Source organism: Eubalaena glacialis, chromosome 2 (assembly GCF_028564815.1).
Source record: "Eubalaena glacialis isolate mEubGla1 chromosome 2, mEubGla1.1.hap2.+ XY, whole genome shotgun sequence".
NCBI classification, from domain to species: domain Eukaryota; kingdom Metazoa; phylum Chordata; class Mammalia; order Artiodactyla; family Balaenidae; genus Eubalaena; species Eubalaena glacialis.
The window spans coordinates 72,337,794-72,351,147 of record NC_083717.1 but is presented as its reverse complement, the minus strand read 5'-3'; the positions used below and the strand labels follow the sequence as shown (position 1 = coordinate 72,351,147).

At 35.9% G+C, this 13,354-nt stretch overlaps 1 protein-coding gene across 2 annotated transcripts in view; it reads left to right on the top strand.

Moving 5' to 3' along the window:
• The window catches only part of USP3 (ubiquitin specific peptidase 3), a 95,952-nt gene that overhangs the window by 63,822 nt on the left and 18,776 nt on the right, over nucleotides 1–13,354 (top strand). For both annotated transcript variants that reach the window (XM_061180216.1, XM_061180217.1), the window contains 2 exons: nucleotides 1,400–1,506; nucleotides 1,682–1,762. In XM_061180216.1, the coding sequence (XP_061036199.1) occupies nucleotides 1,400–1,506; nucleotides 1,682–1,762 (188 nt within the window). The remainder of the gene's footprint in view (nucleotides 1–1,399; nucleotides 1,507–1,681; nucleotides 1,763–13,354) is intronic.

Below are 13,354 nucleotides of genomic sequence, written 5' to 3'. Positions count from 1 at the left end.
ACAAATGAACCTCAGTATCCATTAATATTTTTATTTTTATTCTGATTCATCTTTATTTGTTCTGTTGACAATTTTATGTGGGTTCCTGTTGTTGCAGTGAAACCCAAAGCCATTTTGGTTTTTAAAATAATATTTTTTTATTGAAGTATAGCTGATTTACCCATTAATATTACATTAGTTAAATTAAGAGAAGGAGCATAGTGTCCAGAGCAGGTGCTCAGGTCAGGCCAGCTGTGTGAACCTGAGCCAAGTTATTTAACCTATGAACCTCAGCTTCCTGGTCTGCAAAATGGGGATAATCTTATCTACCTCAGCGTTGTTGTGAGGATTAATTGATTTACATGGAAAGTACTTAGAATGGAGCCTGGCATGTAAGTGCTAAATAATATGAGTGCTTGCTAATCATGCTGTCACTGGTGCACTTTCTCAGCTGTTCTTGTGCATTCTCTGTCCATACTGTGGCAGGCTGTGCACCCGTCAAAGAGTGAGTTACATATCCAAGATACATAGGAAAGAAAAGCAAAAGGCAGGTATGATCCTGATTATTGTTATAAAAGATGCTTACAACACTCTAAGGGCTTTCTTTTTGGTAAGCATTTGTCTAAAAGCACTGTACGTATATTCCCATTTCATCGTCACCAGGCCTCTAAGGTAGATAGATGTTATGCCTGTTTCACATTTGATGAAGCCGAGTCACAGAGAGGTTAAGTAACATTAGGACAGTTGGTTTTTTATTGTTCTTAAAGTGCTGTACATATTTTTTGATCTCCACAAGGGAATTATTATATTGTTTTAAGTGAGCTTTTTAAACGGCTTGTTGATAGTAACATCCAGCACTTCAAATGTGAAGTCATAGCTCCACCAGTGATTACTAAGTATGTATTAAATTTGTTTACCTCATTTTCCCCAAATATGACCATCTAAAAAAATCTGAAACTATCTTTGATCAAGGTTGTTGTTCAAAGTAAGTAATTGAGAGAGCTCCCCATAATATGAGAAGTCTTGCAAAGGGTCCAATATAAGGCAGTTCCCTCTTTTCTGAGGGGTATAATTGAGGGAAAGGGGTCCTGTTGCCCTGAGTACAGGCATGTACGTGATCTGTTAGTAATGGCAAATGTTCAGTTTGTTAGTAACTTTTGTACAAAGTAGTGGGATTGGGAGAGGAGCTGGGGGAAGGCCAGTGGCTTAAACCTTTTATTTGGTATACGTCTATATATAGCTTCGAAATTTTTGTGTTATTTTATAATTTAAATTAATAAATGATATACATATATATATATATATATATATATATATATATATATACACACACACCCCCAAACAGAGCCACCTATAGGACCTTTTACACATATGTATTTTAGTTTTTTACTGAGATGTTTTCCTGTGTGATTTTCTTTAGAAATGGAGCATCTACAGTTGTCACGGCTATATTCGGAGGCATTCTCCAAAATGAGGTTAACTGCCTCATATGTGGGACAGAATCTAGAAAGTTTGATCCATTCCTAGGTAAGACATATGTGGCATATGGAGATATGATATTGTATTAAAATAATAACTAATGTTTCCTTTGAAAACTAAGACAGTAGAGAGATAAATCCTTAAAAATACATCAATTTTTGAAATTATTTTTTGAGTGTGGTTATATGCCTTTAACAGTTCTGTTTTCCTATTTCCTTTTAAGACCTTTCATTAGATATTCCAAGTCAGTTCAGAAATAAGCGCTCTAAGAATCAAGAAAATGGACCAGTTTGTTCATTACGAGGTAAAGATACTTTAATGTTCTAGAATTTTTTCCCCCTTGAAATAGCAAATGATTGTTTTAATGAATTTGTGTTATAACTTAACAAGAGTCGAACCTGAATGTCTCTTCTTGTACAAAAAAATTTGTTTAGCAAGAATGCCTGCTAGAGATACTGACCTGCCAGGTGAAACATAAAATATTTCTCACCTTTCTCCTCTTTTTAAAACTAGTTTAAAATTGAAAGTTTGTAAGAAAACTTTTTCTGATCTAATGAAATAGAATTTATTCTATGGATATTCCACTAGTAACCAGAGGAAGAAAGAACCTCAGAAAAGTTTTATAAATTATGGTGTCATTCGCTTTTGTATGACTAATAATTTGAGAGCTCTCTTGATGACATAACTGTTGGCTAAGCCTGAGGCCTTGCTTTTAATTGCAAGATTAAAATTCACATTTACTTTGAGAGATTTCTGAACAGATTTTTTTCCTTGATGAGTATTAACTACTTTAGTCAAGGCAAAAGACCTGTCCTTGACCAACCACTAAAATGACTAATGTTCTTTTTAGTCATAGAAAGAAGAAACTAGGATAGAAAAAAGAAAGAGGATCTAGTATGTGTTCTGTTATTAAGTACCTCTACAGTGAAGGCAAATAAAAAGTTTCTACCCTGAATTACATGTTCACTAAAAGTTTTAGGGAGTATTGTCATAATGATTAATATACATATAATGTAAACTTTTCTTACAAAACAGAAGATTCTGTTGGTCTAAAACTTTACTGTCCAATATGCAACCATGAAGTCACATGTGCCTATTAAAATTTAAATTAATCAAAGTGAAATTTCAAATTCCATTGCTCAGTTATACTAGCCATATTTAGAGTGCTCAGTAGCCACATGTGGCCAGTGGCTACTGTAGTGGTCAGCACAGATGCAGAACATTTCCACTGTTGCAGAAAGTTCTATTAGACGGTGCTGCTGTAGAATCAAATTATCCTGTAAAATGTATATGAAAACACTTTGTAGATGCTTTTAGTTTGTTCTCCACCTATACAACAGTGTTGATTGTCTCTTTTGAACAGGAGTACAGAAGAAATTTAAGGAAGCCCCATCCACGCCACTTCCCCCTAAAATATGTGGCTATAGTATGTTTCTCTAAAACTGTTTTTGGCCTATTTGAGATTGATTAAGAAAATATCACAGTATACTTGATAGCAAGTGTCTGTCAGATCATTTTCCCTTTATATTTATGGCATGTGAATACAGGCTAACAAGCATAAAACAAATATTATTTGATCATTTAGAGAGGAAATCAGTGGAAGTTAAATTTTTAAAGAGCCTCAAATTATATAATCTAAATTAGATGGACTTCATCATCTTAAAATTTCAATAAGAACACTAATGTAGTAAAAAATACTGTTCCTCAATGTATATATTTGAATAATAATTTCTCATGTTTAACCAAACCGTTAGTCCAGATGATTTTTGACTGATTGGAAGACCCAGAGACACTCATTTGTTCAGGTTTCTTTCCTCCTTCCTTCAGTGCTGATTCCCCCCACCCCTCCTGAATTGGTCATACATGGTTCTTATTGCCTCTGTAACATTTCACTTAAACTTAATGCCCTAATACTGAGAGATGTTCCTTTCTTGAGACCATCCAGGAGAGTGTATGACACAGCTTACTTAGGTGGTTGACTGGTACTATAAACAAGAATAGTGGCAAATGGAATTTGCCTCATATCCCAAGTAGTATTTTTCTTGGCATAGACTCCTTGAAATCTGATAAAGATTGGTATTAGCATCAGGGGGCCCAGACCATCCTGAGGTGTTGAGGGTTTGGCTGGAAACATGTTTCCTGTATTCTCAGCTGGCTTTCCTTTGAATTCTCAAACTTTATTTTGTTAAAGAGCTTACTGTCAGCTTTAGAATTTCTAAACCATGCAGTATCTGCGAAATGCAACAAAACGAGATTTTCAGATGATGCTGGTGGTTTTCAAGAAGGCACCTAGTAAAGGACCCAGAGGGCTAGAAAAATTTCCAGATGAAAGGCAGCATATTTCAGAAACTTTCATAAGGTAACTGAACTGTACAACATCAAAAATATAACCAGGCTGCCTCGAGAGACAAAGAAGCATGCAGTGGCAATTATCTTTCATGATGAAGCATCAAAGACATTTGCCTGTGAGGGCTCAACTTCTGCTTAAGAATGAGGGAGAGGCTGGAGACAAGATGGTGGAGTAGCAGGACTTGAGCTCACCTCCTCTCACAAAAACACCAAATCACAACTAACTGCTGAACAACCATCAACAAAGAAGACTCGAACCTACCAAAAAGATATTCTATACCCAAAGACAAAGAAGAAGCCACAATGAGACGGTAGGAGGGGCACTTCTGCAATATAATCAAATCCCATATCCAGTGGGTGGGTGACCTACAAACTGGAAAATAATTATATCGCAGAGATTCCCACAGGAGTGAGAGTTCTGAGCCCAATATCAGGCTTCCCAGCCTTGAGGTCTGGAATCAGGAGAAGGAGTCCCCAGAGCATTTGGATTTGAAGGCCCGGGTGGCTTGAGTGCAGGAGCTCCATAGGACTGGAGGAAACAGAGACTCCACTCTTGGAGGGCGCACACAAGGTTTCACATGCACTGGGACCCAGGGCAAAGCAGTCATAGGAGCCTGGGTCAGACCTACCTGAGGATCTTGGAAGGTCTCCTGGGGACACGGGGGTCAACTGTGGCTCACTGTGGGGACAAGGACACTGGTGGCGGACGCCCCAGGGAATACTCAATTGGTGTGAGCTCTCCTGGAGGTCACCATTTTGGCAAAGAGACCTGACCCCACCCAACAGCCTACAGGCTTAAGTGCTGGGATGCTTCAGGCCACACAACCAACAGGGTGGGAACACAGCCCCACCCATCATCAGACAGGCTGCCTAAAGTCATCCAGAGCCAACAGCCACCTATAAATACACCTCTTGAGATGGCCCTGCCCACCAGAGGGACAAGACCCAGCTCCACCCACCAGGGGGCAGACACCAGTCCCTCCCACCAAGAAGCCTGCACAAGCCCCTGGGCCAACCTCACCCACCAGGGGGCAGACACCAGAACCAAGGAGAATTACAGTCCTGCAGCTTGGGGAACTGAGACCTCAAACACACAAAGTTAGATAAAATGAGATTGCAGAGAAATATGTTCCAGGTGAAAGAACAAGATAAAACCCCAGAAGAACAACTAAATGAAGTGGAGATAGGCAATCTACTTGAAAAAAAAAATCAGAGTAATAACAATAAAGTTGATCCAAGATCTCGGAAAAAGAATGGAGGTACAGACCAAGAAGATACAAGAAATGTTTAATAAAGAGCTAGAAGCTTTAAAGAACAAACAATAAGAGATGAACAATACAATAACCAAAATGAAAAATACACTAGAAGGAATCAACAGTGGAATAAATGAGGCAGAAGAACGAACAAGTGAGCTGGAAGACAGACTGGTGGAAATCACTTCTGTGGAACAGAATAAAGAAAGAAGAATGAAAAGAAATGAGGACAGTCTAAGAGACCTCCAGGATAACATTAAATGTACCAACATTCGCATTACATGGGTCCCAGAAGGAGAAGAGAGAAAGGGCCTGAGAAAATATTTGAAGAGATAATAGCCAAAAAGTTCCCTAACGTGGGAAGGGAAACACACACTCAAGTCCAGGAAGTGCAGAGAATCCCATACAGGATAAACCCAAGGAGGAACACACCAAGACACATATTAATCAAATTGACAAAAATTAAAGACAAAAAGAAAATATTAAAAACAACACGTGAAAAGCAACAAATAACATACAAGGGAATCCCCATACGGTTATCAGCTGATTTTTCAGCAGAAACTCTGCAGGCCAGAAGGGAGTGGCACGATATACTTAAAGTGATGAAAGGGAAAAACCTACAACCAAGAATACTCAACCCAGCAAGCCTCTCATTCATATTCAACAGAGAAATCAAAAGCTTTACAGACAAGCAAAAGCTAAGAGAATTCAGCACCACCAGTTTTATGACAAATGCAATAGGAACTTCTCTAGGTGGAAAAGGCCACAGCTAGAAATGAGAAAATTACGAATGGGAAAGCTCACCAATAAAGGTAAACATACAGTAAAGGTAGGAAAACATCAAACCACAAATATGATATCAAAGTCAGCAATTGTGAGAAGAGGAGAGTACAAATGCATTTGAAATTAAGAGACCAGCAACTTAATCCTGTATATATATGTAGACTGCTCTATCAAAACCTCAGTGTAGCTGCAAACCAAAAATCTATAATAGACACACACACGAAAAGAAAAAGCAGTCCAAACACAACACTAAGATAGTCATCAAATCACAAGAGAAAGAGAACAAAAGAGGAAGGGAAGAAAAAAGACCTACAAAAACAAGTCCAAAACAATTAACAAAATGGCAATAAGAACATACATCCTGATAATTACCTTAAACATAAACAGATTAAATGCTCGAACCAAAAGACATAGATTGGCTGAATAGATACAAAAACAAGACCCATATATATGCTGTCCACAAAAGACCCACTTCAAATCTAGGGACACATACAGACAAAGTGAGGACATGGAAAAAGCTGTTCCATGCAAATGGAAATCAAAAGAAAGCTGGAGTAGCAATACTCATATCAGACAAAATAGACTTTAAAGACTGTTACAAGAGACAACGAAGGACATTACAAAATTATCAAGGAATCAATCCAAGAAGATATAACAATTGTAAATATATATATGCACTTAACATAGGAGCACCTCAATATATAAGGCAAATGCTAATAGCCATAAAAGGAGAAATAGACAGTAACACAATAATAGTGGGGGACTTTAACACCCCACTTACATCAATGGACAGATCATCCAGACAGAAAATAAATAAGGAAACACAGGCCTTAAATGACACATTAGACCCAATGGACGTAATTGACATTTATAGAACATTCCATCTGAAAGCAGCGGAATACACCTTCTCAAGTGCACATGGAACATTCTCCAGGATAGATCACATGTTGGGCAACAAAGCAAGCCTTGGTAAATTTAAGAAAACTGAAATCATATCAAGCTTCTTTTCTGACCACAATGCTGTAAGATTAGAAATCAACTACAAGGAAAAATCTAAAAAAACAAACATGTGGAGGCTAAACAGTATGCTATCAAACAACCAATGGATCACTGAAGAAATCAAAGAGGAAGTCAAAAAGTACCTGGAGACAAAGGAAAATGAAAGCAAGATGATACAAAACTTACGGAACACAGCAAAAGCAGTTCTAAGAGGGAAGTTTATAGCAAGCCAATCTTACCTTAGGAAACAAGAAAAATCTCAAGTAAACAACCTAACCTTACACCTAAAGCAACTAGAGAAAAAAGAACAAACAAAACCCAAAGTTAGTACAAGAAATCATAAAGATCAGAGCAGAAATAAATGAAATAGAGACGAAGAAAATAACAAAAGATCAAGGAAACTAAAAGCTGGTTCTTTGAGAAGATAAGCAAAATTGATAAACCTTCAGCCAGACTCATCAAGAAAAAAAGGGAGAGGGCTCAAATCAATAAAATTAGAAATGAAAAAGAAGTTACAGTGGACACCATAGAAATACAAAGGATCATAAGAGACAAGCAACTATATGCCAATAAAATGGACAACCTAGAAGAAATGGACAAATTCTTAGAAAGGTACAAACTTCCAAGATTGAACCAGGAAGAAACAGAAAATATGAACAGACCTATATCATAAGTAACAAAATTGAAACTCTGATTTTAAAACTTCCAACAAACAAAAGTCCAGGACCAGATGGCTTCACAGGCAAAGTCTATCAAACATTTACAGAAGAGTTAACACCTATCCTTCTGAAACTATTCCAAAATACTGCAGAGGAAGGAACACTCCCAAACTCATTCTATGAGGCCACCATCACCCTGATAACCAAAACCAGACAAAGGTACCACAAAAAAGAAACTTACAGGCTAATATCACTGATGAACATAGATGAAAAAATCCTCAACAAAATACTAGCAAGCCAAATCCAACAATACATTAAAAGGGTCATACACCATGATCAAGTGGGATTTATCCCAGGGATGCAAGGATTTTTCAGTATCCTCAAATCAATCAGCGTGATATACCACATTAACAAATTGAAGAATAAAAACCATATGATCATCTCAATAGATGCAGAAAAAGCTTTTGACAAAATTCAACACCCATTTATGATAAAAACTCTTGAAAGTGGGCCTAGAGGGAACCTACCTCAACATAATAAAAGCCGTATATTACAAACCCACAGTTAACATCACACTCAATGGTGAAAAGCTGAAAGCATGTCCTCTAAGATCAGGAACAAGACAAGGATGTCCACTCTCCCCACTTTTATTCAACATAGTTTTGGAAGTCTTAGCGACAGCAATCAGAGAAGGAAAAGAAATAAAAGGAATCCAAATTGGAAAAGAAGTAAAACTGTCACTGTTTGCAGATGACATACTATACATAGGAAATACTAAAGATGCTACTAGAAAACTACTAAAGCTCATCAGTGAATTTGGTAAAGTTGCAGGATACAAAATTAATACACAGAAATCTCTTGCATTCCTATACACTAACAACCAAAGATCAGAAAGAGAAATTAAGGAAACAATCCCATTTACAATCACATCAAAAAGAACAAAGTACCTAGGAATAAACCTACCTGAGGAGGCAAAAGACCTATAGTCCAAAAACTATAAGACACTGATGAAAGAAACTGAACATGACACAAACAGATGGAAAGATATACCACATTCTGGGATTGGAAGAATCAGTATTATCAAAATGACTATACTACTCAAGGCAATCTACAGATTCAATGCAATCTCTGTTAAATTACCAATGGCATTTTTCACAGAACTAGAACAAAAAATTTTACAATTTTAATGGAATCACAAATGACCCCAAATAGCCAAAGCAATCCTGAGAAAGAAAAACGGAACTGGAGGAATCATGCTCCCTGACTTCAGACTATACTACAAAGCGACAGTAATCAAAACAGTATGGTACTGGCCCCAAAACAAATACAGATCAATGGAACAGGATAGAAAGTCCAGAGATAAACCCATGCACCTATGGTCAACTAATCTATGACAGAGGAGGCAAGAATATACAATGGAAAAAAGACAGTCTCTTCAATAAGTGGTGCTGGGAAAACTGGACAGCTATGTGTAAAAGAATGAAACTAGAATATTCTCTAACACCATACACAAAAATAAAATGGATTAAAGACCTAAATGTAAGACTGGATACTGTAAAACTCTTAGAGGAAAACATAGGCAGGACACTCTTTGACATAAATCGCAACAAAATCTTTTTGGATCCACCTCCTACAGTAATGAAAACAAAAATAAACAAATGGGACCTAATTAAACTTAACACCTTTGGCACAGCAAAGGAACCCATAAAGAAAACAAAAAGACAACCCTCAGAATGGGAGAAAATATTTGCAAATGAAGCAACTGACAAGGGATTAATCTTCAAAATATACAAACAGCTCATGCAGCTCAATAACAAAAAAACCAAACAACCCAATCAAAAAATGGGCAGATCTAAACAGACATTTCTCCAAAGAAGACATACAGATGGCCAAAAAGCACATGAAAAGATGCTTACATCACTAATTATTAGAGAAATGCAAATCAAAACTACAATGAGGTATCACCTCACACCAGTCAGAATGGCCATCATCAAAAAGTCTACAAACAATAAATGCTGGAGAGAGGTTGTGGAGAAAAGGGAGACCTCCTACACTGTTGGTAGGAATGTAAATTGGTTACAACCATTATGAACAACAGTATGGAGGTTCCTTAAAAAAGTAAAACTAAAACTACCATATGACTAGCAATCCCACTCCTGGGCATATATCTGGAGAAGACCATAATTTGAAAAGATACATGCACCCCAGTGTTCACTGCAGCACTATTTACCATAGCCAGGACATGGAAGCAACCTAAACGTCCATCAACAGAGGAATGGATAAAGAAGATGTGGTACATATATATAGTAGAATATTACTCAGCCATAAAAAATAAAATAATGCCATTTGCAGTAACATGGATGGACTTAGAGATTATCATACTAAGTGAAGTAAGCCAACAGAGAAAGACCAATACCATATGATATCACTTATATATGGAATCTAAAAAAAAAAGATACTAATGAATTTATATACCAAACAGAAATAGGCCCACAGACATAGAAAACAAACTTAAGGTTACCAAAGGGGAAAGCTGGGCAAGGGATAAATTATAATAGGAGTTTGGGATTAACATATACACACTACTATATATAAAGTAGATAACCAACAAGGTCCTACTGTATAGCACAGGGAACTATACTCAATATTTTGTAATCCTATAAGGGAAAGGAATCTGAAAAAATCGATATATGCGTATGTATAACTGAATCACTTTGCTGTGCACCTGAAACCCAGACAGTATTGTAAATCAAATACACTTCAGTAAAAAATAAACAAATAAATTGCTTGCGTCAGCTTTAAAAAGTATATGATGGGGTGTGGTAACGCTTCATTCTCTTTTTGTTTACCACTAATATCAATTAAGGGCAGTCATTTTTCTTGGACAGTCCATAGTGTGATGAATTTTAGTTGAGTAATACACATTTGTTTATTAAATGGGGATGGAGATGTGTGATTACCTGATAAGTCTTGCTTTTAACATGCTTAGACATCTACTTGGCTAGAATTACTTATGTGCTTTTTGGATCTGTAATTGTCAAGGTTAGTTTTCATTTAAAAAGGAAAGGTGATGGTGAGAAAGACCACTGTCATTTGAAAAAGAGGGTGTATGAGAGGCTAAAATAACCCCATGTCTAAACCCTAACAAAGATACCATCCAAAAGGGAAAAAAATGTAGCTTTATCTTACTAATACTATAAATTAAAGAATCTTAAATAAAATGTTAGCAAATAGAACCCAGTAGTGTCCTAAAACAGTAACATACAGAGATCAAGTAGGATTTATTTCAATAATGCAAGACTGGTTTAATATTAGAAAGTATAATTTATTGGGAGAAGAAAAATCAAAATGCCCAAATAGGTTTTGATAAAATTGCAAATTCATGACTGATTAAAAGAAGAAAAGAAAAAAAGCCCTATTATTATAGGAATAGACATGTTTTCTTAACTTGTTGAGGATTATCTATCAAAAGCTGTCAGTGATCATCACAGTTAATAGTGAAGCACTAATGACTTTCCATTACAGTCAGGAATCAGCCAGGAGGACTGCTGCTGTGGGACAAGGCAGTAGACAAGAAAAGGAAATAAGAATAAGTAGTGAAGAGGAAAGACTAAATTATTACATACCTAGAACATTTCAAGAGAATCAGTTGGAAATTATGAAAGAATGTTTAGCCCTAGCTATCTCTAGAACGCAGGAGACCTGCTTTTCTAGCCCTCAGTTAACAAAAAATATACACAGATATTGATTTGATAAATAAGTGCTTAATGTGGAGCTAAAAAGCTTAGTAAGATGGCCAAGTAGAAAATAGGCAAAAAACAACTGCTTTCTTATACATAGCAAAAGATCCTATTCACAGTTGTATTAAAAACTCAAAAGTACTTGAGGATAAATTTATTGAGAAATATGCAAGACCTAGATGGAGAAATTATAAAACTTTATAAAAGGACAGAAAAAGCCAGAATTAACAGAGCCATGTCATATTCTTGGATGGGAAGACCCAGTATGATAGAGATGTAGTTTTCCCCCAAATTACTCCTTAAATTTATTCTAATTAGTTCAGAATTTCTTCTATAAGCAGATATTCTTAAGAGGAACTAAAAAAGTTTTAAAACAAAAATAATGGAGCAGGACTGAGATGACATAGGTAGTGTCCTAGAAGTACTATGTATATGGGAATTTACTATATGGCAAAGGAGACACTTAAATTAGTGGAGAAAATAATAAATTAGTCAATAAGTTGTGTTAGTGTAAATGAAAATTTATGTGGGAATCATTAATTTCATTCCTAACTCATATGTTTTCCCAGATTAATTTGAGACTTCAAGATTTAGTGTGAAAAATAAAACCACAAGGACATTATAGTAAAACATCTTTTTGATCGTGTTGTAGGAGAGAGCTTTGTAAGTATATCATGAAGGCTAGAAATTCATAAATTTAACTGTATAATGGTAAAAGATGCCATAAACAAAGTAGAAAAGATGATAAACTTGAAACTAATATTTGTAACATATATGAAAAAAAGTACTTGGGCAAAATATATGAATAAGAAAGAAATGCACATGGTCAATTTAACATCTGGAAAAATACTAAGTCTCATTTATATTCAAGAAAGTGTAAGTAAAGCAAAATTAGTCAAGATGATAAAGACAGATAATATGCATTGTTAGTGAAAGTTTCGTAAGGTGGACACTCTCATATATTGGTGTTAGGAGTATAAACTGGTACAGTTGTTTTCGGAGGGTAGTGATCACCATTTTTAATGGGCTTTTGTTTTAGACATAGTAATTTCATTTGTGAACGTGGACAGTAACATATGTAAAAGATATTCATGGAAACATTGCTATTGCAAAAAATCAGAAATAACTTATATGTCCACCAGTAGGGCATTGGTTTTATACACTGTGCTATGTAACATTTGAGAAAGATAAAACTGATCAACAGCTAGGCCACAGAAAGGAAGCTACAAAATATTGTAGAGTCAAACACTATCCATGGAAGTATATATATAGAATTATTCCATGAATTCTTCGATTTATATAATATTAAAAAAATACGTGCATTAAAATTCTTGAGCAGCGTACACCTGTTCACAGTGACTATCTTAGTTGGTAGTGGGATTCAGAAAGAAATGGAACTGGGACTATTTTTCATCTCTTTTATATTGTTTGAGTTTTTTAACTTATTGTACCACCTTTATGTATTTGTTTTGGGGGAGTAAAACAAAATGTGGATTATTTATGCATACTTCCCAATTACTGCTTTGTTTAATTTATATAGTGTATAAAGTGATCTAGTAACTTCAACAAATCAGTGTTATTCCCTGCTCTCTATAGAATGCTATTTAACAGTTTATATAATGCGTTAGACTGACATTTATGAAATATATGCCCTGAAACCTTTAAGAATCTTAGGAGTTTCAGAAGCCACCATGGCATGAGTATACACACACACACACACATATATACATACACACACATACATACACATATATATGGCATATATATATATATATATATACACATACACACACACACATACATATTTTTCCCTCATGAAATGCAGTAAAGTACAAATGAAAACGTTAAGCAGTTTTCTCAGATCCTTAATGAAGGTAAGTAGAGAACAACAAAACTTGGCTGAGGTGTGAGTGATGGGTGCCTAGTAGACTGGTCACCGGCCATGTGACTCACTTCTACATGTGAGCTCTGAGGTGAGATTCATGTTCATGCTGCTGCAAAATATTAAACTGTAGTACATTTCGGGGTCATTCAGACTCTTCAAATAGTTAAGATGGCAGTTGTCAAATCTGTGAATGTCAAGGAGATGCTGTATCTAGGCAGTCCTCCTTTT